At 36.3% G+C, this 27526-nt stretch overlaps 1 protein-coding gene across 2 annotated transcripts in view; it reads left to right on the top strand.

Annotated features, from left to right (window-relative positions):
• PTPRR (protein tyrosine phosphatase receptor type R) overlaps nt 1-27526 on the top strand; it is a 277720-nt gene that overhangs the window by 12895 nt on the left and 237299 nt on the right. For both annotated transcript variants that reach the window (XM_001117474.5, XM_077954728.1), the window contains exon 2: nt 19212-19510. In XM_001117474.5, coding sequence (XP_001117474.3) covers nt 19212-19510 — 299 coding nt within the window. The remainder of the gene's footprint in view (nt 1-19211; nt 19511-27526) is intronic.

Genomic DNA, 27526 nt, shown 5'->3' with positions numbered 1-27526 from the left:
AAAAATAACTCTATTAAAGCTGGGCAAAAATCAGGAAACATGAACCCCTTTCATTGCAATTTTACCACCAGCATATAGCAGACAATGGATTTTTCCTGAAACGGCTGTCAATTCTGTGACTCCAAAATAGAGTTTTACACTGTTCAGCTCAACTTTCAATGGATAAACAGGGAAAAGAAGTAAGGGATATGCAGAGTATTTATGCTGGGCTGAGAGTGGAAGGAGGAGCTGCTTTTTCTAATAGAATATTTTGAGAAATGTGAAAAAAACATGTAAGGAAACTTTACAGGGTGATTAAAATCATTCCTTAGATTCAGAATAGAGGAAATTAGAGCGAGTACTATAAAAATAGAACAACTACTTTGCTATTGGTTTTTTATTTTTATTATAGATGTATTGGACACATCACTGGTCAAATATGTGGAGAGTTTAAATAATATTAAAGAATGTCAACACTTCCTGGTAGAATTATGTTTTCACATCTTAGTAGCCAGTGCATAGACTGGATCGTAGAAAAACCAGTCCTGGAAGGACGTGTTACTTTTTTTTTTTAGTTTTCTTTAAGGCTAGTCAATTGAAGGATTAGGAGTGGAGAAGGAACAAAGAAATCTGCAACTGCTTGTGATCAATTAGTTGTAAACACCACTGCATTGGGACTAGCCTTGGAAGTGTTCTTTTAATAAGTTTATCCAAGCGTTTTTTGGGTCCATGTTCGTTTATAATTTTGGCAAAATTAATTATTGTGATCTTATAGAAACTCTGATTTTTGTAAAGAAAACTTTTTATAACAAAATGGCTGGTTTAAGGATAAATATTTTTGTCAAATTGGTTATTTGGTGTCAGGATACAAAACAAAACAATATGTGTACATACGAATATATACATACATGTGCATATATTGTTGGAACATAACTGAAGCACAGAAACTGAATTCTATAAAACTGGCTTTGTATATAGCATATATTATATTTTGGAGATTATCCTAACTAACCTTGGTTGTCATATTTTGGGAAAGCTGTAATGTTTATCAGTGGGGTTTAGTGTTATTACTGTTGACACTTTTAACTGGAGATTAATATTCTGGTTATCTCTTTTTACCATTACCAATAGAATGATAGAACAACTAAACAATAGTTTTAATACTAGCCTCATTACATCCCAGGGTATAATTTCTGGAAATCCCTGCTTGTTTGAGTTCCCAAAGGGTCTTTTATAGTATTTATGGAAAACTTATTTCTTTAGGAAAAAAATCAGAACCATGCAAAATCTGTCTAACTGAATGGTGGCTTCTTTTTTACTGAAGTATATTTCTAATCTAGTTGTAGATATGCAAGAGCCAGCTACATTTTCTGATGAGAAGACTGAGGCTCATTGGGGTGAGCTAACATAGATGGGGAGAGAGAAGTTGGGAGATCATTTAAATTAGAATCTAGGTCCCTCATTTATTTCTTAATTCTTTCCTCTTAATCAAAAGCATGTTTTTTTTTTTCCTTTCTCAATACTAAATAGGCATTTTTCCCAAAAGAACTTTTATTGGTACCACCACGTATTTTTAATTTTCCTGAGAGGTGTTAACAAGTCAAATAAATGGGAGCCTAATCATTTCTTATGCATAAATTCCCAAGGGAAGCCCCTGATACTATCCATTTATGTCCTTTCTAGAGAAGAAGGCGTTAACATTCCTAACAAAACAATGATTGTCTTTTCAAAAACTGATTACACAGCAAAAGCCTTTTTCTGATTGTTCACTTTTTCAAGTCTCTTTAGAGACCACTGTTCACTGTTTTATTCTTTCCTTTCACAACTTATTGACTTAAGTACTTGCAATGCAAGGATTTATTCTGAGAGAGTGTATACAAGGCCATTCTACCTTATGCATGCAGGAATAACCAACACTGAATTTGAAATAATGAATCATAATGTACTCTAACTTAACATTGTAATTTCATTCATTTCTCTTTCCTTTGTTAAAGATCTCTACAGAGGCTACCAAGGTCATATCCAGAATGACATTTCAATTGTGCAATTTTATGACCATCAAATCTCACTGATCATTTTCATGTAAATGTTGTTTTTATGATAAAAGTACTTTTCTTTTAAATGCAGATTACTATCTTTGACAAGCTACTTACTAAATATTCTGTAAGAGACACTATCCCTCACAGGTAGGGAAAACTATCACTGAACTCTCAATGAAGACGAGAAATCCTACCACGTATTTCATATCAACTTTCTTTACAATAACTCTTTCAATCCCTCTCCATTCTCCTGAAACCTTCCATCTTTTCTCCCTAATCCTCACTCTCTTATGAGATGACTTCATCTCCTTCTACACAGAAAATACAGACATCATCGGAACATAACTTTCTCAACTTCCAACACCAAACCCATTAACATCCGTAATATCCCTCCCCGCTATATATAATGAAATAAATACCTTCCTCAAATCCAAGGCTCATTCCTCTGCCTGTACTCTGGGTCCTCTCTCCTCCTATCTTCTGGGGGAGTTCAGTCTACTAATTATTCCAGCTGCTTTCTCTTATATCTGATCACTCCTTTCAGCTGGCTCCTTCTACTTGAGGTTAAATGTGCCGAAATCTCTACCTTCTTAAAAAGAAACCAAAAACACATCCCTCACCCTATCTTTCCTTCCTGGTAACACATAGTCACTCTCTTATTACACCCAAATGTGATTTTTCCACTTACTATGTTTCTACTTTATCTCCCACTCAGTCCTCATTTCAATTAAATTTAGCTTTCTGTCCCTTCCCAACACACTGACACTACTTTTTATAAATTCATCAGTGATATTTCTTATGAAAAAGACTTAAATTTAGTGATGAGAAAAGATATGTTTGATGTAGTCATGCTTGAAAAAAGTAGCTTACAAAACATGTATAACCTATTGACTTTTTTGGTGTATAGTTCTATACATTTTTACACATGTATAGATTCATGTAATCACAACCACAATCTGGATACAGAACAGTTCTATCACCACAAAAAACTTCATACTACCTTTTTGTCTCCAACTCTTCTACCCAAATAACCACTGATCTGTATTTCGTAACTATATTTTTTGTCTTTTGAAAATGTCATATAGTGAAAAAATACAGTGACTTTTTGAGACTGGCTTCTTTCACTCAACCTACTTCCTTTTATATCCAAGTTGTGTGGATCAATAGCTCATTTCTTTTTACTAATGAGTGGTGCTACATTGTTTAGATGCATCATAGTTTGTCTATCCATCCACCAATGAAGAACATTAGAGTTGTTTCCATTTGGGGGCAATTATGAATAGACTTGCTAATAAAATTTGTTTACAGACATTTGTGGAAATATATATTTTTATTTCTCTAGGGTAAGAATGTAGAAGTGAAATTGTTGTATCATACGGTAAGTATGTGTTTACCTTTACAAGAAACTGTCAAACCATTTTCCAGAGTGCCTTTGCCATTTTGCATTCTCACCTGCAAGGTCTGAGACTTCTAGTTGCTCCAGATCCTCTCTAGTATTAGTACATTTCATTTTACCAATTCTAATATCATATCGCAATTTTTAATATGCATTTTCATACTGGCTAATAGAAATGGACATACTTTCATTTGCTAATTTGCCATTCGTGTATCCTCTTTAATAAAGTGTTTGTTCAAGTCTTTAGCCCATTTTTAAACTGGTTTGTTTTCTAATTGTTGAGTTTTGAGAGTTCTTTATACATTCCAGTTACAGGCCTTTTGTTGGATATGTGATTTGTAATTATTTTTCTACCACTCTGTAGCTAGCTTTCTCCCTTTCTTAACAGTATCTTTCACAGAGCAAATTTCTTTTTATTCTGATGCCATCCAGATTATCTTTTTCTCTGTGGATTGTGATTTTGATGTCATGTCTAAGAAACCTTTGCCTAACCTTAGGTAATAAAGATTTTATTCTATGTTTTCTTCTAAAAGTTCTGTAGTTTATACATTACACATTTAGAGCTATGAACCTTTTTAGTTAATTTTGCATAAGGTGTGAAGTTTAGGTAAATGTTCATTTTGTTACATATGGATGTCTAATACTTTAAATGTAATTTTGAAAGGACTATCCTTTATTGTTTGTGCACCTTTATCAAAAATCAAATGGTAATACTTTCTCTGAATTCATTTTTTAAATTTTATTTAGCAGTTATTTTATTTTTGATTTATATTTTTAACTGACAGATCATAATTATACATATGGGATAAAATGTGATGTTTTTATGTATGTATACAGGGTAGAATGATTAAGACAATTAACATATTTATCACCTCTCTTGTTTAGCATCTTTGTGGTGAGACATTTCAAATTTATGGTCTTAGATATTTTGAAGTACATAATAAATTATTGACTATAGTCACCCTGCTGTGCAATATATCTCAAAATTTATTTTTCCTGTCTATCTTAAACTTTATATCCTTTAACCAACAACTCCCCATTCCTTCCCCATTCCCTGTCCCAGCCTTTGGTGACCACCATTCTACTCTCTACTTCTCTAGATTCCACATGTAAGTGAGATCATATGATACTTGTCTTTCTGCGCCCACCTTATTTCACTCAGCATAATGTCCTCTAGATTCATCCGTGTTGTCACAAAGGTTAGGATTTCCTTCTTTTTATAAGACTGAATAGTATTACATTATATGTACATGCTACCTTTTCTCTTTTTCCTATATGTTATTGGGGTACAGGGAGTGTTTGGTTACATGGGTAAGTTCTTTAGTGCTGATCTGTGAGATTTTGGTGCACCTATCACCCAAGCAGTATGTGCTGCACCCTATTTGTAGACTTTTATCCTTTGCGCCCCTCCCACTCTTCTCCCTGGTCCCCAAAGTCCATTGTATCATTCTTATAGTTTTGCATCCTCACAGCTTAGCTCCCACATATCAGTGAGAACAAATGATGTTTGGTTTTCCATTCCTGAAGTTACTTCACTTAGAATAACAGTCTCCAATACCATCCAGGTTACTGCAAATGCCATTAATTCATTCTTTCTTATGGCTGAGTAGTATTCCATTGTTTGTATATATAGGTATAGCTATACATATATATATAGATATCTATATATATTATATATCACAGTATCTCATAAATATAGATCTCAGTCTCTTTACCCACTCGTTGATTGACAGGCATTTGGGCTGGTTCCACGATTTTGCAGTTGCGAACTGTGCTGCCATAAACATGTGTTTGCAAGTATCTTTTTCGTGTAATGACTTCTTTTCCTCTGGGTAGATACCCAGTAGTGGGATTGCTGGATCAAATAGTAGTTCTACTTTTAGTTCTTTAAGAATCTCCACACTGTTTTCCATAGTGGCTGTACTAGTTTACATTCTCACTAGTAGTGTAGAAGTGTTCCCTGATCACTGCATCCATGCCAACATCTACTGTTTTTTGATTTTTTGATTATGGCCATTCTTGCAGGAGCGAGGTGGTATTGCATTGTGGTTTTGATTTGCATTTCCCTGATCATTAGTGATGTTGAGCATTTTTTCATATGTTGGTTGGCCATTTGTATACCTTCTTTTGAGAATTGTCTATTCATGTCCTTAGCCCACTTTTTTTATGGGATTTTTTAATGGGGTTGTTTCCCTGATCATTAGTGATATTGAGCATTTTTCATATGTTGGTTTTATGTTTGTTTTGTTCTTGCTGATTTGTCTGAGTTTGTGTAGATTCTGAATATTAGTCCTTTGTCAGATGTATTATGGGAAATGGTATAGAGGTTCCTCAAAAAAACTAAAAATAGAATAGATTATGAAGATTTTCTCCCCCTCTGTTGGTTGTCTGTTTACTCTTCTGACTGTTCCTTTTGGCATGCAAAAGCTCTTAATTAAGTCCCAGCTATTTATCTGTGTTTTTATTGTATTTGCTTTTCCGTTCTTGGCCATGAAATCCTCGCCTAAGATGATATCTAGAAGGGTTTTTCCAATATTATGTTCTAGGATTTTTAGTTTTAGGTCTCAGATTTAAGTCCTTAATCCAACTTGAGTTGATTTTTGTATAAAGTGAGAGATGAGGATCCACTTTCATTCTTCTACATGTGGCTAACCAATTATCCCAGCACCACTTTTTACAAAGAGTGTCTTTTCCCCACTTTATGTTTTTGTTTGCTTTATCGAAGATCGTTTGGCTGTAAGTATTTGAGTTTATTTCTGGGTTCTGTATGCTGTTCCATTGGTCTACATGCCTATTTTTATAGCAGTACCATGCTCTTTTACCCATTTGTCTATTGATGGACACTTAGGTTGTTTTTATATCTTGGCTATTGTGAATAATGCTTCAGTGAACATGGGAGTGCAGACATCTCTTTGACAATTGATTTAATTTTGGGGAGATATACACCCAGAAGTGGGATTGCTGGAACATATGGTAGTTCTATTTTTAGTTTTTTGAGGAACCGCCATACCATTTCCCATAATGACTGTACAGGTTGAGGATCCCTAATCCAAAAATCCAAAACCCTAAATTCTCCAAACTAGAAAACTTTTTGCATACCAACATGATGCTCAAAGGAAATGTTTGTTGGAGTATTTTGAATTTTGGACCTTTTAATTATGGATGCTCAATTGGTATATATTCTGCAAATATTCCAAAATCCCAAAAAATTCAAAATTCAAAACATATCTGGTCCCAGGCATTTTGGAAAAGAAATCACCTGTACTCATTTACATTCCCACCAACAATGTGCAAGAGTTCCTCTTTCTTCCCATCCTGGCCAACTTAAGTGTCATCTTTTTTAATAAACCCATTCTGACAGGTGTATGGTGTTACCTCATTGTGGCTTTAATTTGCATTTTCCTAATGATTAGTGATGCTGAGCATATTTTCATTTGCCTATTGGAAATTTGTAAGTCATCTTTTCAGAAATGTCTGTTCAAATCTTTCGCCCATTTTTTAACTAGGTTAATGTTTTTGGCATTACATTGTTTGAGTTCCTTATGTACTTTTGATATTAACCCCTTATCAGATGTGTGGTTTGCAAATATTTTCTCCCATTCTGTGGGTTATTACTTGACTTTGTTGCTTCCTTTGCTCTGCAGAAACTTTTTAGTTTGATGCAATCCCATTTGTCTATTTTTGCTTTAGTTGCCTGTGCTTTTGGGATCATATTAAAAAAAATCATTACCCACACTAATGTTGTGGAGGTTTTTGCCTATGTTTTCTTCTAGTAGTTTTATTGTTTTTGATTTTATATGAAAATCTTTAATTCATTTTTGTATATGGTGTGATGTATGAATCCAACGTCATGCTTCTGCATGAAATCTGTTTTCACCATTGATCTGTTTGTCTATTTCTTTGCCAATACTACACTACTACCTCAATTACTATAGCTTTATAGTAAGGTTTAGAATTGAGCAGTTTTTTTTAACTTTATTATTTTTTCAACTTTATTATTTTTTCAAAATTGTTTTAGCTTTCTATTTCTTTTGCCTTTCTATGTAAATTTTAGAATCAACATATCTATATATACAAAAAATTCTAGTGATATTTTGATTCTAATTGGAGATGATTGATATCTTCATTATGTAGTCTTCTAATTCATGAACATAGTATATTTATTTAGATCATCTGATTTCTTTGTTCATTTTGTAGTTTTCTGTATATATGTACGTATCATATACATGTATCATATATATGTACGTACCATATACATGTATCGTATATATGTACGTATCATATACATGTATCATATGTATGTGTCATATATGTATTTATCATATATGTATCATACATGTATCATCTATGTGTGTCATATATCATGTGTGTATCGTGTATTGTATCTGTATCATATATCATGTATGTATCATATATGTATCATATATGTCATGTATGTATCATGTATCATATGTGTCATGTGTGTATCATATATGTGTATCACATATGTCATATAGGTGTCATATAGATCATATATGTATGTATCATATGTATCATTCATATGTATATATCATACATGCTCTGTTAGATTTATACCTAAGTATTTTATTTTGGGGTCAGCTTTTTTTTTCTTTTACTTTTTAATTATACATTGCTAACTTTTACAAATGCCATTGAGTTTTGTAGATTGCCTTTATATTGTGTAACCTTACTAAACTCACCTGTCAGTTATAGGAAGATTTTGGTAAATTCCTTGGGATTTTTTACATAGACAGTAATGTCATCTGCAAATAGAACAGTTTTATGTCTTTTGCTCCTTTTCTTTGTCTCATTGCAGTGACTAGGACTCAGTACAAAGTTAAATAGCAATGGTATGGGTGCCTTGTCCTTGTCTTAGAAGGGGAGCATTCAGCTTTTCACTATTAAGCATAATGTTTGCCGTGGGGTTTGGTATAGGTACCTTTTATCAGGTTGAGAACATTCTCTTCTATTTCTAGGTTACTTAATTTTTTCTTACTATGAATAGACATGCATTTCATCAAACAGTTTTTTCATCAATTAATATGACTATTACTTTTCTTCTTTAGACTGTCAATAGGGTGGGTTATATAGATTATTTTTCAAATACTGAAGCAGACCTATATTCCCAGGAAAATCAGCCCCATTTGGTAGTGGCATATGTCTTTTTATATAATTCTGCATTCAATTTGCCAATATTTTGTTGAAGACTTTTACATTTGTGTTCATAAGCAGTATTGGTCTATTGTTTTGTTTTGTTTTGTTTTTAGGATTGTCTCTATCTGCTTTTGTTATCAGGGTAATTGTGGCTTCATCAAATGATTTTGGGGAATGTTTCCCCTTCTATTTTCTGGGAGAAATTATATAGATTTGATGTTATCTTTTTCTTTAAATGTTTGGTAGACATTTTCAATTACGCCATTTGATCCTGCAGATTTTTATTCAGAAAAGGTTTAAGTAGAAATTTCGTTTCTTTTATAATTTTAGTACAATTTGGATTATTTATTTCATCTTTGGTGAGTTTCAATAGTTTGTGGTTTTCAAGGAATTATCATTTTATTTAAATTGTTGAATTTATATAAAAAGGATTGTTATTTTCCTTTTTATACATTTTTGCATCTGCTGAGTCTGTAATGATATCCCTCCTTTCATTTGATATTAGAAATTTGTGTTTCTCTCTGCCGGTCTTGCTAGAGTTTTATCAATTTTACTAATCTTTTCAAAGAACTAGCTTTTTTTTCACTCATTTTTCTCTCTTGTTTTTCTATTTTCAATGTAGTGATTTCTACTTTTAACTTTTTAATTTCTATACATTTATTTGACTCTTTTTTCTTGTTTCTTAAAAAGAAAGCTTATATTTTTGATTTGAGACCTTTTTTCTATTCTAATATAAGCATTTAATGTTATAATTTTTTCTCTAAACACTGTTTCAACTGCATCCCACAAATCATGATATGTTGTATTTTTATTTTAGTTTGGTTCAAAGTATGTTCTAATTTGTCTTGTGACTTTCTCTTTGGCCCATGGATATATATTTTTAATTGTACTTTAAGTTCTAGGGTACGTGTGCACAACATGCAGATTTGTTGCATATGTATACATGTGCCATCTTGTTGTGCTGCACCCATTAACTCGTCATTTACATTAGGTATATCTCCTAATGCTATCCCTCCCCTCTCCCCCCATCCCACGACAGGCCTGGTGTGTGATGTTCCCCTTCCTGTGTCCAAGTGTTCTCATTGTTCAGTTCCCACCTATGAGTGAGAACATGCAGTGTTTGGTTTTCTGTTCTTGCAATAGTTTACTCAGAATGATGGTTTCCAGCTACATCCATGTCCCTACAAAGGACATGAACTCATCCTTTTTTATGGCTGCATAATATTCCATGGTATACATGTGCCACATTTTCTTGATCTAGTCTATCATTGATGGACATTTGGGTTGGTTCCAAGCCTTTGCTATTATGAATAGTGCCGCAGTAAGCATAGGTGTGCATGTGTCTTTATAGCAGCATGATTTATAATCGTTTGGGTATATACCCAGTAATGGGATGGCTGGGTCAAATGGTATTTCTAGTTCTAGATCCTTGAGGAATTTCCACACCGTCTTCCACAATGGTTGAACTAGTTTACAGTCCCACCAACAGTGAAAAGTGTTCCTATTTCTCCACATCCTTTCCAGAACCTGTTGTTTCCTGACTTTTTAATGATCACCATTCCAACTGGTGTGAGATGTTATCTCATTGTGGTTTTGATTTGCATTTCTCTGATGGTGAGTGATGATAAGCATTTTTTCATGTGTCTGTTGGCTGCATAAGTGTCTTCTTTTGTAAAGTGTCTGTTAATATCCTTTGCCCACTTTTTTATGAGGTTGTTGTTTTTCTTGTAAATTTGTTTGGGTTCTTTGTAGGTTCTGGATATTAGCCCTTTGTCAGATGAGTAGATTGCAAAAATTTTCTCCCATTCTTTAGGTTGCCTGTTCACTCTGACTATAGTTTCTTTTGCTGTGCAGAAGCTCTTTAGTTTAATTAGATCCCATTTGTCAATTTTGTTGCCATTGCTTTTGGTGTTTTAGACATGAAGTCCTTGCCCATGCCTATGTCCTGAATGGGTTTTGCCTAGGTTTTGTTCTAGGGTTTTTATGGTTTTAGGTCTAACATTTAAGTCTCTAATCTATCTTGAATTAATTTTTGTATAAGGTGTAAGGAAGGGATTCCGTTTTAGCTTTCTACATATGGCTAGCCAATTTTCCCAGCAGCATTTATTAAATAGGGAATCCTTTCCGCATGTCTTGTTTTTCTCAGGTTTGTCAAAGATCAGATGGTTGTAGATGTATGGTATTCTGAGGCTTCTGTTCTGTTCCATTGGTCTATATCTCTGTTTTGGTACCAGTACCATGCTGTTTGGGTTACTATAGCCTTGTAGTATAGTTTGAAGTCAGGTAGTGTAATGCCTCCAGCTTTGTTCTTTTGGCTTAGGATTGTCTTGGCAATGCAGGGTCTTTTTGTGTTCCATATGAACTTTAAAGTAGTTTTTTCCAGTTCTGTGAAGAAAGTCATTGGTAGCTTAATGGGGATGGCATCTATAAATTACCTTGGGCAGTATGGCCATTTTCATGATATTGACTCTTCCTATCCATGAACATGGAATGATCTTCCATTTGTTTGTGTCCTCTTTTATTTCACTGAGCAGTGGTTTGTAGTTCTCCTTGAAGAGGTCCTTCACATCCCTTGTAAGTTGGATTCCTAGGTATTTTATTCTCTTTGAAGCAATTGTGAATGTGAGTCCACTCATGATTTGGCTCTCTGTTTCTCTTATTGGTGTATACGAATGCTTGTGATTTTTGCACATTGATTTTGTATCCTGAGACTTTGCTGAAGTTGCTTATCAGCTTAAGGAGATTTTGGGCTGAGACAATGGGGTTTTCTAAATATACAATCATATCATCTGCAAAACGGGACAGTTTGACTTCCTCTTTTCCTAATTGAATATCCTTTATTTCTTTCTCCTGCTTGATTTCCCTGGCCAGAACTTCCAACTCTATGTTGAATAGGAGTGGTGAGAGAGGGCATGCCTGTCTTGTGCCAGTTTTCACAGGGAATGCTTCCAGTTTTTGCCCATTCAGTGTGATATTGGCTGTGGGTTTGTCATAAATAGCTCTTATTATTTTGAGATACATTCTATCAATACCAAATGTATTGAGAGTTTTTAGCATGAAGGGCTGTTGAATTTTGTCAAAGGCCTTTTCTGCATCTGTTGAGATAATCATGTGGTTTTTGTCTTTGGTTCTGTTTGTATGCTGGATTACATTTATTGATTTGTGTATGTCGAACCAGCCTTGCATCCCAGGGATGAAGTCAACTTGATCATGGTGGATAAGCTTTTTGATGTGCTACTGGATTCGGTTTGCCAGTATTTTATTGAGGATTTTTGCATCGATGTTCATCAGGGATATTGGTCTAAAATTCTCTTATTTTGTTGTGTCTCTGCCAGGCTTTGGTATCAGGATGATGCTGGCCTCATAAAATGAGTTAGGGAGGATTCCTTCCTTTTCTATTGATTGGAATAGTTTTAGAACGAATGGAACCAGCTCCTCCTTGTACCTCTGGTAGAGTTCGGCTGTGAGTCTATCTGGTCCTGGGGTTTTTTTTGGTTGGTAGGCTATTAATTATTGCCAATTCTATTTCTGAACCTGTTATTGGTCTATTCAGGGATTCAACTTCTTCCTGGTTTAGTCTTGGGAGAGTGTATGTGTCCAGGAATTCATCTATTTCTTCTAGGTTTTCTAGTTTATTTGCATAGAGGTGTTAAAGTATTCTCTGATGGTAATTTGTATTTCTGTGGGATTGGTGGTGATACCCCCTTTATCATTTTTTATTGTGTCTATTTGATTCTTCTCTCTTCTCTTCTTTATTAGTTTTGCTAGTGGTCTATCGATTTTGTTGATCTTTTCAAAAAACCAACTCCTGGATTCATTGATTTTTTTTTTTTTTTGAAGAGTTTTTTGTACCTCTATCTCCTTTAGTTCTGCTCTGATCTTAGTTATTTCTTGCCTTCTGCTAGCTTTTGAATGTGTTTGCTCTTGCTTCTCTAGTTCTTTTAATTGTGATGTTAGGGTGTCAATTTTAGATCTTTCCTGCTTTCTCTTGTGGACATTTAGTGCTATAAATCTCCCTCTACACACTGCTTTAAATGTGTCCCAGAGATTCTGGTATGTTGTATCTTTGTTCTCATTGGTTTCAAAGAACATCTTTATTTCTGCCTTCATTTCATTATGTACCCAGTAGTCATTCAGGAGCAGGTTGTTCAGTTTCCATGTAGTTGAGAGGTTTTGAGTGAGTTTCTTAATCCTGAGTTCTAGTTTGATTGCACTGTGGTCTGAGAGACAGTTTGTTATAATTTCTGTTCTTTTACATTTGCTGAGGAGTGCTTTACTTCCAACTATGTGGTCAGTTTTGGAATAAGTGTGATGTGGTACTGAGAAGAATGTATATTCTGTTGATTTGGGGTAGAGAGTTCTATAGATGTCTATTAGGTCTGCTTGGTGCAGAACTGGGTTCAATTCCTGGATATCCTTGTTAACTTTCTGTTTTGTTGATCTGTCTAATGTTGACAGTGGGGTGTTGAAGTCTCCCATTATTATTGTATGGGAGTCTAAGTCTCATTGTAAGTCTCTAAGGACTTGCTTTATGAATCTGGGTGCTCCTGTATTGGGTGCATATATATTTAGGATAGTTAGCTCTTCTTGTTGAATTGATCCCTTTACCATTATGTAACGGCCTTCTTTGTGTCTTTTGATCTTTGTTGGTTTAAAGTCTGTTTTATCAGAGACTAGGATTGCAACCCCTGCATTTTTTTGTTTTCCATTTGCTTGGTTAGATCTTCCTCCATCCCTTTATTTTGAGCCTATGTTTGTCTCTGCACATGAGATGGGTCTCCTAAATACAGCACACTAATGGGTCTTGACTCTTTATCCAATTTGCCAGTCTGTATCTTTTAATTGGAGCATTTAGCCCATTTACATTTAAGGTTAATATTGTTATGTGTGAACTTGATCCTGTCATTATGATGTTAGCTGGTTATTTTGCTCGTTAGTTGATGCAGTTTCTTCCTAGCATCGATGGTCTTTACATTTTGGCATGTTTTGCAGTGGCTGGTACCAGTTATTCCTTTCCATGTTTAATGCTTCCTTCAGGAGCTCTCGTAGGGCAGGCCTGATGGTGACAAAATCTCTCAGCATTTGTTTGTCTGTAAAGGATTTTATTTCTCCTTCACTTACGAAACTTAGTTTGGCTGGATATGAAATTCTGGGTTGCAAATTCTTTTCTTCAAGAATGTTGAATATTGGCCCCCACTCTCTTCTGGCTTGTAGAGTTTCTGCTGAGAGATCCACTGTTAGTCTGATGGGCTTCCCTTTGTGGGTAACCCGACCTTTCTCTCTGGCTGCCCTTAACACTTTTTCCTTCATTTCGACTTTGGTGAATTTGACAATTATGTGTCTTGGAGTTGCTCTTCTCGAGGAGTATCTTTGTGGCATTCTCTGTATTTCCTGAATTTGAATGTTGGCCTGCCTTGCTAGGTTGGGGAAGTTCTCCTGGATAATATCCTGCAGAGTGTTTTCCAACTTGGTTCCATTCTCCCCGTCACTTTCAGGTACACCAATCAGATGTAGATTTGGTCTTTTTGCATAGTCCCGTATTTCTTAGAGGTTTTGTTCATTTCTTTTTCTCTTTTTTTCTCAAAACTTCTTGCTTCATTTCATTCATTTGATCTTGAATCACTGATACCCTTTCTTCCAGTTGATCGAATCAGTTACTGAAGCTTGTGCATTTGTCACGTAGTCCTCGTGCCATGGTTTTCAGCTCCATCAGGTCATTTAAGGACTTCTCTACATTGATTATTCTAGTTAGCCATTCATCTAATCTTTTTTCAAGGTTTTTAGCTTCTTTGCGATGGGTTTGAACTTCCTCCTTTAGCTTGGAGAAGTTGAATCGTCTGAAGCCTTCTTCTCTCAACTCGTCAAAGTCATTCTCTATCCAGCTTTGTTCTGTTGCTGGCGAGAAGCTGTGTTCCTTTGGAGGGGGAGAGGCACTCTGATTTTTAGAATTTTCACCTTTTCTGCTCTTTTTTTCCCCCATATTTGTGGTTTTATCTACCTTTGGTCTTTGATGATGGTGACGTGCAGATGGGGTTTTGGTGTGGATTTCCTTTCTGTTTGTTAGTTTTCCTTCTAACAGTCAGGACCCTCAGCTGCAGGTCTGTTGGAGTTTGCTGGAGGTCCACTCCAGACCCCGTTTGCCTGGGTTTCAGCAGCAGAGGCTGCAGAAGAGTGAATATTGCTGGACAGCAAATGTTGCTGCCTGATCGTTCCTCTGGAAGCTTCGTCTCAGAGGGATACCCAGCTGTGTGAGGTGTCAGTCTGCCCCTACTGGGGGGTGCCTCCCAGTTAGGCTACTTGGGGGTCAGGGACCCACTTGAGGAGGCAGTCTTTCCGTTCTCAGATCTCAAACTCCATGCTGAGAGAACCATTACTCTCTTCAAAGCTGTCAGACAGGGACATTTAAATCTGCAGAGGTTTCTGTTGGCTTTTGTTTGGCTATGCCCTGTCCCTAGAGGTGGATTCTACAGAGGCAGGCAGGCTTCCTTGAACTGCGGTGGGCTCCACCCAGTTCGAGTTTCCTGGTGGCTTTGTTTACCTACTCAAGCCTCAGCAATGGCAGGCACCCCTCCCCCAGCCTTGCTGCCACCTTGCAGTTAGATCTCAGACTGCTGTGCTAGCAATGAGGGAGGCTCTGTGCACGTGGGACCCTCTGAGCTAGGCACAGGATATAATCTCCTGGTGTACCATTTGCTAAGACCCTTGGTAAAGCGCAGTATTAGGGTGGGAGTGACCCAATTTTCCAGGTGCTGTGTGTCACAATTTCCCTTGGTTAGGAAAGGGAATTCCCATACCCCTTCCTGGGTGAGGTGATGCCTTGCCCTGCTTCAGCTCTCGCTTAGTGGGCTGCACCCACTGTCCTGCACCCACTGTCTGACACACCCCAGTGAGATGAACCTGGTACCTCAGTTGGAAATGCAGAAATCACCTGTCTTCTGGGTCGCTCACGCTTGGAGCTGTAGCCTGGAGCTGTTCCTATTTGGCCATCTTGGAACCACCGGGCCCATGGATATTTAGAAATGTGTTTTTTTAATTTCCAAATTTTGGAAATATTCTTATTTTCTTTCTGTTACTGCTAGTTTAATTCCTTCATGGCCAAAGAGTATACTTTGTATAATTTCAGTTTTCAAAATATGTTATTTTATGGCCCAGTATATGATCTTTCTTGATGAACACCCCATAAGCACGTGAAAAGAATGTGTATTCTGGTGTTTTTGGTTGTGTGTTCTGTAAACACCTATTAAATCCAGTTGGTTGATGGTGTTGTTCTTGTACAACCTTGCCTTTCCTCCTTTTCTGTCTCCTCATACTATTGAGAGAGAACAGTTAAAATCTCCAATGATAATTGTGAATTTTCCTATTTCTCCTTTCATTTTTGTCAGCTTTACTCCATGAATTTTAAGCTCATTTTTGATGCATATATATTTAGGAATATTATGTATTCTTATGTACATTGCATCATATGTCCATCATTATGTAATGTCCCTCTTTATCCTTGGTAATTTGTTTGTGCTGAGTTGATATTAATATAGTCACTCCAGCTTTCTTTTGATTAGGTTTTCATGGTATATTGTTTTTCATTCTTTCACTTTACATGTATCTATATCATTATATTTGAAGTGAGTTTCTTGCACTTCTACACCTGCATCTGAGTCCAGGGGCAGGTGTTGATAGGAGAGAGAGGGAAAAGAGCTATGACTGTTGGCTGCTTTAGAATTACGGCTTCACTAATAGATAACTTGGCATCTCAATCTTCACTTTTCCAAAATTTTTACTTGAGTATATTCATAAAGCTGAAGTGAAGGAGGCAGTAGAGAGGTAGCATTTGAGGATGGAAAGTACAAAACTCATTCCAGATACTAGGTCAGCGGTCATCAAACATCAGAGTTTGAATATAAGAATTCTATTATAAATCTAGATTCCTAGGCTACATCTACAGAGATTATGCTTTGGTAGTTCTAGGCTGGGGTCTGAAAAACTGCATCATCATGTCCCAGGTAGTTCCGATGCAGAGAATCTAAGGACAGCACTATGAAATGTTTTTTCTTATCTAATGATTGTGGTAGGACACCTGATATTATGTGGCTCTCTTAGAACTCATTACTCAAGAACAAGGCAGGACTAAGTTCATTCACACAGACAAGTGGATAAGGTTGGGAAATTTTAATTATGTTTCAATTGTACTTCAACTTAGATTTTGTCCCTTTTTTGGTAGGCCAATTTTAGCACACATTTGTTAACTGGACTTATCTGTGCTATTTAGATAAAGTGGCTCTGAAAAGACTTGGTGTGATTGGTAATATATTTTTAAAAAGATTGAAGATATTTGTGTAATTGACTCAGTTTGTCAGTTATTTCTCCTCTTTTCAGATATCTACTTTCTCCAGTCTTCTAAGCTGCTTTTTTTTTTTATTTACCATTTATAGAGAATCCAGAGTAGAGGAATTGCTAGTTTTTACAGCCTTTGCTTTCCATCAAGTCTTGTGTGACCAACATATACGTCTTCCATCTTCAGCAACTCTGTTTCACCAATATCCCTTCAACTTTCATGTGAGATTATAAAGATAGGTTATTTTTTTAGCCCAAGTGCTTTATTCCATGATATAATAGATAGTATGAGAATCATCTGCTGTTACCAGTAGCTTTATCTTTTTAGACCACTTGAATTATATTTTATGTGGATCCTGAAATAGTAATGGAAACTAATCATCATGTCTTCAGTTCTGAGCATGCTAAATCGACCATAACTTTTTTAAACAATCAAGCCACCCATAGTTTGCCAAAGATGATGATTGGACAATTGATGACCTTTAAATAATTGTGAATTTTATTTCTCCATATTAAATTTCCTTGGATTTGGAAGGAAACTATCATTAAGAACATATGTAGTATAATGGAATTCAGAACCGGATACCTCAATGTTGTTATTCTTATCACTGTTTTATTCATGGAAAATGGTGCTAAATGTTTTAGATGTATGTAAACTTTCTGACCACAAGGTGTATGTTTAGTATTTTACTAAAAAGTAATTTACTAAGTAATATTGTAGTGTCCTAGAAGAGTGTCTACATTTCTGAAAGGGGAGTAATTTTCTTCTTTCCCTCTGAGAAGCTATCTGATATCACTACAATGAAGTTATTCCTTTGGGGTTAAGAAATAAAATAACATACTATTTTCATCCTGGTTTACTTTTCCAATATCACTCATTTAGGGATGATTCTGTGCTTTGGAAAAGGTATATTGTATGCATAAATGAACTTGGGTTTCTCACCTAAGAGAAAATAGAGAAATTTACAATGCCCAGTAGCATGAGGACTAGATCTGCCATGATAATGCTATTGAATTTGGGCATGTAAATAGCTGAAATTTGCAAGAAAAACAAAACAAAACAAAGAGCAGACCCTTGGATGATTTGGGAAGTAAAAGATAAAAATAGAAGATTGGAGAAGAATTCTTGTAAAAAGACAGCACTTGTTACCATAGGCATTGGTACCCAGGGAAAATCTGGGGTACCATTGCTAGGCACTATGTTATGTAACAGATCTCATGTTTGCTTTTCTAATTGGTATTTGACCTAGTAATATTCTTCTTGATTCATATGTATTATCTATTTCCTCCCGTGGCCAGTAGCAAACAGGAGAAACCATGGCATAAATATGCAATGAATATTTATCTAACAGAAGAAATAAAGATGAATGTATTTGTTACTAAATAAATTCAATTGCTGTAACAAAGATATTTAAAATAATAGCAGGTAAAACAATAGAAAATTGTTTTTCTCTCCTCTAGTCGTCTGAGTGGGAACTGTGAGGTTGATATGGTAGTTTCACTTTCATCAGGGATCAGAATCTTTTGTCTTAGTGCTCTACCATCTTTGACACATGGTTTCTACCTCATACTCCTACCAGACCATCTGCATTTCAGCCAGCACAAAGGAGGAAATGTAGAAAGGAAGGCCATATCATATCCCTGCTAACGTCTGTTTACTCACATTCCAATATCTATAACTTGATCAAATGGCAATGCTTAGTTGCAGGGAAGACTGAGAGAAATGTAGTCTCTATCTAGATGGCCATATTACTTACCTAAGTAAGGAGAGGATGGATATTGTTTGGACTACTGAAAGCTGGTACCACAATAAGTACACTCAGATTTCTTCCCTCAGTGAGCTTAAATATTCTGTAAGCGTGAAGAAAACTGTTCATTGTAATACAAGCAATAAGTAGGAAATAAGAATTGTAGGAAATGCTTTTATTTAAAGAAAGCTTAAATATGTTAAAAATATTTATAATTTCAGCAGCAGATATGACATCCAGGAATAGAAGCCCAACTAGGTATTGAAACTATGGGTGTAGACAAAGGAGGAAATTTCTTGGTAAAAGTGGCATCAGAATATCTGAAAAATAGGACTTTCTCAAAGTACACCCACTTCTATCCACCTAAAGTCTTTGAGAGGCCTTCATACCACCAGGTGTATTCTATTTGTTAAGAATCATGAAGCAGAGAAAGAACGATGGAGACTAACCTAAATCCTTCACAAGTCTTAAAGCCTCTCAAGAAAGGGTAAGTCTCTTCATCAGATATATCTCCCTCTCTTACTGAATAGGGTCTCTGATATTGTTTCTGCTTCTTCCCTCTTTCAGGGTGCTTTTCAGGAAACAATGATCATTTTTTGGCAATTAATCAGAAGAAGAGTGGGAAGCCGGTATTCGTTTATCAGCATTCACAAGACATTGAGAAGAGCCTGGATATCGCCCCACAAAAAATCTATAGACATAGCTACCATTCTTCTTCCGAAGCTCAAGTAAGCAAACGCCACCAGATTGTCAATTCAGCATTTCCTAGACCTGCATATGACCCGTCTGTCAATCTGCTGGCCATGGACGGTCAAGATCTTGAAGTGGAAAATCTTCCAATCCCAGCAGCAAATGTAATTGTGGTGGTAAGTAGTATGTTAAACTGATGCTGAGGCTGATGTTGATGCTTTCCTGTCATTGATACTTGAAAAAAGAAGAACACTGATTGTGAATGGTTGTCAATGAATCCCAATGGGTATGTACCACAGCAGTTATTCTGTGGTACTTCTAATTTGTTACTTGGACTATTGTCTGTTTTCTTCTTCTTATGAAATCAGAAAACTTGCCTGTATCCTCTGCTCATAGCAGAATGCATGGTACATGGTAGATGCTTAATAAATATTTGAATAAAAGATTACTTTAGGAAGGCCTTATATTATAGTTGAATATATCTTAAACTGAGCCTCCTGCCTTCTGTGAGAATCTGTTTTAAGCAGATAGGCCTTAGTCTCAGCCTGTGTAAATAAATAGTACTTATTGAAGATCCTCTGGTCACTTGACTCAAATGCCAATAAATGAGGCAACTGAAAGGGAGAGATGTGGTAGAGGGAGAGTAGTTTTCTGTCACTGGAGCAAATAAAATGCGTTGGGAGTAGTTGATAGATAATATTTCTGATATTACTGATAAGCACCATTCTTTATTAATCAAAGTGATAAAATGATCCCATTGCTTATGTTCTTAAAGTTCCCTTGCTTGTATAACCCAGATTAGAGGTTCCCAAATTGTGGAGGCGTCATGGTTTAAATACATGCTGAGGTTGGCACCCTATTTGGACTATAGTTACTCTCTGGTTTATCACCATAATAGGAGGATCCACACTGAAACTATAAATCAGTAGTTAAATGGTTGTTATTGCATCTCTGCTCCAAAATATAATCAAATGAGTTGATTTGTGAGGCCAAGATAATTCAGTGAAACCATGTTTGCATTTTGGCAACTTCTCTATGCACCAAATGTAATTAAATTTAACAAGCTTCTTTTTTTTTCTTTATTTTTTTTTAACCTACTACATATAGTATACTTAGTGTTGAGAATCAAAGTTCCATTCATCGATGTTTTCAACTAGCATACACTGAGTATTTATTATGATCTAGGTTCCCCTTGGGATATCTGGAAATAGAGACAAATGAAATACAGTTTCTTGTTTTGCTTGGAAAATGTCTGGAGGGAAATATCAATAATTCAATAAAAATCACAAGCTAAGAACACAAGATGAACTCTTGTTAAGAGAAAATATGTGGGTCACTTGGCATCCTGAAATACTCGAACAAGTTTTCTGCATTTACATGAGTAGCAGCTGTTCTGAAGGTGAAAGTCATGTACTGTGTTTATTCAGTGAAGATAAATGATGTCAATGATGTCTCTGTATCTGGAGATGCTCCTGTTAATGCTAGGGCTCATGGGAGATGTTTCCTCTAGTGACCATCATATACCCATAGTCATCAACTCTTAAAGTCACTGTGAATTACAGTTCAAGAGGCTTGTTCTATCTTGTAATGTCATGTACTGTCGAGTTAATTTGATATTATGGACAATAAAAGGCATCGATGAGGAATTCTGGCAGGTCATTTCACTTTCAGCTTATTTGTGGTTTGGAGATTCATGAAGAAGCTGTGCTTTTTCTTTTGGGTGATGATTACATAGAGGCAATAGGCAATTTTGCTGCATTAACTTTCCCTAGCCTCTTTTGATCTAGCCTCTAACCATGCTGTGGCTTTGGTAGCTGGCAACACCAATTTCCAGTTCTAATGTTTCCTGTAATCCACTTATTACTTATGTACATGATGATTTAGCAGCAAAACCGGGGAGGCAGGGTTATTTTTTAAATAAATCAATAATGTTTAGCTTCCTCAAAAAGCAAAGGGGTGATGCAATTAAATATCAGCTGATTTGAAGATGCATTCCATACAGAAAATGGATATATGGATGGGGCATACAGGAAGCAAGGGATGTATTCTGGGGCAGCATAATGACTTTAACGGAATAATGGATGTATTTGTGCATATCGTGTGTACATGTGTATGAAACATATATATCAATGCAGACCTTGTTTGAGGGACATTGTAGTGGTACTAAGAATTATTTTGAGACTGAATTTATACTCAAATAAACTGTGTTCATGACTGTCAGTATCTTGAGCTGGAGAAATTGTGGACATCTTTTTTTTCCAGCCAGGGTAAAAAGCTACACTCAACTCTAAAATGTATATGTAACTTCTAAGACTTCCTAGCTCAGAAGGAAGGATCAAGCATCCCGCCTCCAATACTTTTTCTCTTTCTTGTTTCAAATATCATTGACAGTGAGTTTTAGAATGCTACATTTAAAAAGGACATGAAAGTTACATGTGTCTCTCCTCTCTTCCTGATTCCCAATTGCCACCACAAAGCATTTCATAAGAGCATTTGTCCACAAATGAATTTTTTCCTCTTTCTTCTTTTTATTAGTAATCAGGAAAATTTATAGTTTATTGGTTACAAGGAGAGTACAGCACAATTAGAATGTTCATCCCAAATAATGCTAACTATGTTCCGGAAACTCAATTAAGCTGTTATTAGGATTTCTGTGCAGGTACAATGTAGAGAGGATATGAATGCCTCAAGGTCAGTGCTATGGTAAGAGGAAAAAAATACGGCTTTAGATAAAAGTGTGCTGTAAAATCCGTAGCTCTTGTCACTGGATCCCCAGGATATTTGTCAAGACACAAGGCCACAACACCAGGAAGGAGGGAACCCAGAGGTGCAAGTGAAAGTGGTGGAATGGTAGCAACTACAGGCCATTTCAGTTCAGCATAGGCTGCTGAGTGAAGAATGTTCTAGCCTGGCCAGAATCGGAGCAAACTGGGGACTAGTAAGGCTTGGGAATATAAGGGGTGGTTTTTGACATCAGCAAAAGGGCATGGAAATGGGAAGATTATGATCTACTCTGTTACATGGACTTGTGGGAAAGAAAAATAAAGGAAAGGAGAAGAAGATGGAGGAGAAGAAAGAGGAGAAGCAGCAGCAGGGGAAGGAAAGGAGTCAAGGAGCTAAGGGAAAAAGAAGGGAGGGGGAAGGGAGGAGAGGATACAGTGGCAGCTTTTAGGGATGCGGGAAGCATTCTGTGAGCACATAGGAAGAGGGTGGTGAGTTTCCAGGGGCTTGCGATCCTCTCCTTGAGATCCTAGGATCCTAAAACTTCTTGTCTTCCTCACCACTCACCCAGATCAACACATAGACATTTTATTGTTTCTGTGACACAGAATATTCTTTGCAAATACTTTTTATCAGGTATTTGACTTAGAAAGCTATTAAAGCCAAAAACTTGTGATATCTATGGGTTTTAATTACATTCTAAACTCGGGTTTATGGCATACCTCAGCTTTGTTCTTCTGTTGACTACCTTTTGAGATGCATCTTATAGGTAAAGTAATAATCTCTAGACATTATTTGAAGGGCTTTGAAAGTCCGGCTGTCTCATTGCTTTGCCACAGTAAATAAATTTTGTAGCATTTACTGTATGATGTGAATAAATAACTGTTGGACACTTTTTCAGTAGACAAATTGGTTTAACTATAATTTTATATTTGTAGAGTAGATTACCCAAAGGATGGGCTTAGTCTATGTACATATCAACAGAATTCAGCCATGTCATGGAAGATGTATTGGTGAGGAATACTTTGTCGCAAGTGATGACAAATCCAACCCAAACTGGAGAAAATTTAGTGGTTCAAATACCAACACTTTTGTAGTATATTTAGCTTTAGATATGATTCAATCAACAGTTAACATTTCTCCTGACACATGAGAAAGTTAAGATCCCTGGGATATGTGTTAAAATTCAGATTGTTTGCCAATGAGGACTATGCTTTAATACAACCTGTTGGGTTCATTATATTTTGACCCTGAAAAGTCTCAAATTTGTGAAAAACTACAGTAGCCTTCTTGACAGTGATGACTCATATAGTAGGGACGAGAGGTCTGTGCTGAGCTATGGAGAAGCAGATGTCTAGGCTTATTCTTGAGCTAAGTGACTTGCTCATGGTGGGCAAACTCACAGAAAGCATGGTTCAAACACAGGCTTTGGGAAATTTTTTGAATTAATATGTGTTAAGGGCATATGGGATCAAAATAGTAAATGTAATACCAAGTCCAAAATACTAAATTGGTGAAACGCACAAGTCTACTATAATGTGAGGTGTGACTCAGATGTGCTTCAATACAGTCCCAGAACACCTGTACCAAGTTCCTAGATGGAGGCATATAAAGCCCTAAGATAATAAATCTGATTTTCAAACTTGCAATACAAGGAGATTGGTTAAACAACAACTATTGAAAATACATGCATGGAAATTTACAAATGGAAAAGGAGAAATCATAGAGCAATCTGAGTCCAAATGAGAAATTAAAGAATGATAAGGGAGGCCTCACAAGTGAGTGGGAAAAGATTATTGACTATGTGAGATTGGCACAATTGAATAGCTTTTTGGCAAAAAAAAAAAAAAAATCATGATAGTGATAAGTAAATTATTTTTTGCTAAGTGTAAAACATTGATAGTATACTAAGAACTATGCAAGTATTATCTCATATAATTGTTACGGCAAGTCTATGGCAACAACAAAACTATTATCTCTGTTTGATTCTTTGCTTTTCTTTCCCTCATAAATTATTGGAACATGCTGCAAACTGGTCACTATCCATTCTTTCCCATTTTTGTTATGGTGATCTGCAGAAAGTTTGAATCAGATCATATCACACCACACCACACACACACACACACATACACATATTCATGACTGCCTTTTCATTGCCATTGAACTAAAATTCAAACATTTTCCCATGTCCTACATCCTACATCACCTGGGATCCAAGATTCCCAGAACTCTTGCCTAAGGATTCTGATTCCATAGTTCTGGGATGGATCCCAGGAATCAATGCCTTCAGGAAGCATTCTGGAGGATACTTGGGTTTTCAGAGGTTTAGGAAGCATAGCACACAACCTGGCCTATCCCTGTGTCTCTGAGTCCATCTCCCACCACTCCACCTCTCCTTGACTCCTTGCAAACTGCTCTGGCCTTCTCTCTTCCTCACGAGAGCGAGCCTATACCTGCCTGAATCAGGAATTTTACCCTTGCTGTTCTACCTAGAATAACACACTTCCTGTAAATCTTGTGTCTAGCACATAATGAAGGCTCATTAATTATTTTTAAATTAATAAATGCCAAATAATAGAATGCAGTTGTTTTAGACACTGAGATGATGAATGATTTTTTTATTGCATTTTTTAACCTCAACCTGCAGTAAATTTCCACTTTTTTCTTCACCTTATTACTTAATTTTTTTTTTTTTTTTTGACAGTCTTGCTCTGTTGCCCAAGCTGCAGTGCAGTGGTACAATCTCGGCTCACTGCAACCTTCACCTCCTGGGTTCAAGCGATTCTCCTGCCTCAGCCTCTCAAGTAGCTGGGACTACAGGCATGCACCACCATGCCCAGCTAAATTTTTTGTCTTTTTAGTAGAGATGGGGTTTCACCATGTTGGCCCAGCTGGTCTCATACTCCTGACCTCAAGTGATCTACCTGCCTCGGCCTCCCAAAGTGCTCGGATTACAGGCATGAGACACCGTGCCTGACCCCTACTTGAATTTTTAACAGACAGGTTGGATAGTTTTCAGGAACAAATTTCAAAAGTAGAAATGTAAAACCAAAAAGAAAATAAGCATTGGGAACATATGCCATCACTGAAAGGAGGAGGGAGCTGTCTTACACCTAGCCAGAGTGACACTGTTTAAAACTACAGCTTCCAAAGACATTTATGTCCACCTGCCTGCATTATTTTTCTTCGTCGTCCTTATGAAGCACTTCTAGCTAATACCTTTTATGTCTCTTTCTTCCCCAGTTATAATGTATGTTCCACAAGGTTGAGATTTTTCTATTTTGTTCCTGCTATATTTCCAGTGACCACAATGATATAGGGGCTCATAACTATTTACTTGAGAAAGAATGAGTTGATGCCAAAAGAAACACAATTCAAAAGCTTGTAATTAAATAGTACATCTCGTTATCAAGAAAATATGATTTAGTATGTAATTTTAACACTTAATTACCTATTATCATATGATCTTGTTTTACATTTTATCTCCCCACCTAGAGTGGAAATTCCATTAAAAATATACTTGTTTTGCATCTGTAACCTTTCAATAGCAAATGCAAAATAGCTAGTCAATGAATATTGATGATTGCTTAATCTATTTCCAGGATTCAAAATCATTTGACTTGACTTAAAGGATCCACAGTAGCCATTTCACAGATACTAATAAAAAATAAAATACAGCTTCCAGTTAGATTTTATTTTTAAGAAAGTCTAGAAAAAGAAATTCAATGATCTACTCCAGAAGTTTGGTTGAACTTTTGTTCTTCTCTTAACCTAATGTTAATGCTTCCTATTAAATTATAAGATCTTATATAATCACCTTCTTATATAATCGCCAGACTTGCATTGCAGAAAGTTTCATGCTTAGATTTCCCCAGCTATTACTGTATCCTTGCACAATACTCTTGAAGTAGAAATTCCGTTCTTGAGCTTGGCATCCTGACAGTCATAACTGTCACCATCTGTTGCTTTTCACCATTTCTAGCTATTAAAGCAGCAAGGAAGATGCTGGAACGCAGTCTGGAAAAGCTAGAGGCTAAGCCTTAGCAATGTCTGTGTTAGGTTACAACCCTGGACCACTCAGTGCGTCTGCTTGTTTGGGATCATATACACTCAATATTAGGACGAATCAAGTCTTAAGATTCGTCCTGATATTAAGGACGAATAGGGCTAGTTTAATTGATTGTCAATACTAAAGATAGGCCCTGCTCTCCAGGTGCAATGAACGGGCAGGGAATAACTTAGTAATATTTTTGTTCTGATTCAAAAAATTACACATTTTCATGCAGTTGTGGAATATTTAGAAACTTTAGATAAGGAAAAGGGGAAATAAAAACCATCCTTAACCAGCCAGGTGGGGTAGCTCATACCTGTAATCCCAACACCTTGGGAGGCCGAGGTGGGCGGATCACGAGGTCAGGAGATTGGGACCATCCTGTCTAACACAGTGAAACCCCGTCTCTACTAAAAACACAAAAAATTAGCCGGGTGTGGTGGTGGGTGTCTGTAGTCCCAGCTACTCAGGAGGCTGAGGCAGGAGAATAGCATGAACCCAGGAGGTATAGCTTGCAGTGAGCGGAGATCACACCACCGCATTCCAGCCTGGGCAATAGAACGAGACTCCATCTCAAAAAACAAAACAAAAAACCATCCTTAACTGTTAGATAACCAAGGTAATCTTGCTCTCTCTATATATTCTTTTCTATGTACAGGTATGCATATATTTTTTACAAAAGTATGAAATCTGCATATATGTGCTTTATAATTTTTTACTTTATATGTTTACATTATGGATGGCTTTCCAAGTCATTCTCTTTGTACAGCATCACTTTTAACAGCTGCTAAAAATTTCATTGTATAGTAGCTGTCACAGTTTTATAGATTGACTTATAGTCCCAATACAGTCATTGATTTAAGGCCACTCATCCTGAGAAGGAGACATAAATGATGATGACTATATCAAATATAGTAGTATTTTCGAAGCAACTGCCCAATTAATATTATTGAGAGAATTTGGTGAGCTTATCTCAGGGAAAGCTACTTTCTTTATAAACTCTTTATATAATTGCAATATAGGATCTAATTTTTTTTCATTTAGGCAAATTATGTGCATTTCATAGATCTTAGACCTTAATTCTTCAGTAAGGTGAAATATTTAAAATAGCCAAAGGAGTAAACAGAACCAAAAAGAATGTTCTGATTAGAAGATACAAAACATTCTATTTCAGAACTTACCTTAGAAGAAGGACAGTGCTGTTCCTCTTTATGTTGGAGCCAGAAAAAACTTTTTTTTTTTTTTTTGAGACAGAGTCTTGCTCTGTTGCCCAGGCTGGAGTGTAGTGGCGCGATCTCAGCTCGCTACAAGCTCCATCTCCTGGGTTCACGCCATTCCCCGGCCTCAGCCTCCTGAGTAGCTGGGACTACAGGCACCTGCCACCACGCCCGGCTTATTTATTTATTTATTTTTATTTATT

Source organism: Macaca mulatta, chromosome 11, assembly GCF_049350105.2.
Source record: "Macaca mulatta isolate MMU2019108-1 chromosome 11, T2T-MMU8v2.0, whole genome shotgun sequence".
In the NCBI taxonomy this organism is placed as follows: Eukaryota; Metazoa; Chordata; class Mammalia; order Primates; family Cercopithecidae; genus Macaca; species Macaca mulatta.
Note: the sequence above shows the minus strand (reverse complement) of the source record. Positions and strands in the feature narration are given on the sequence as shown.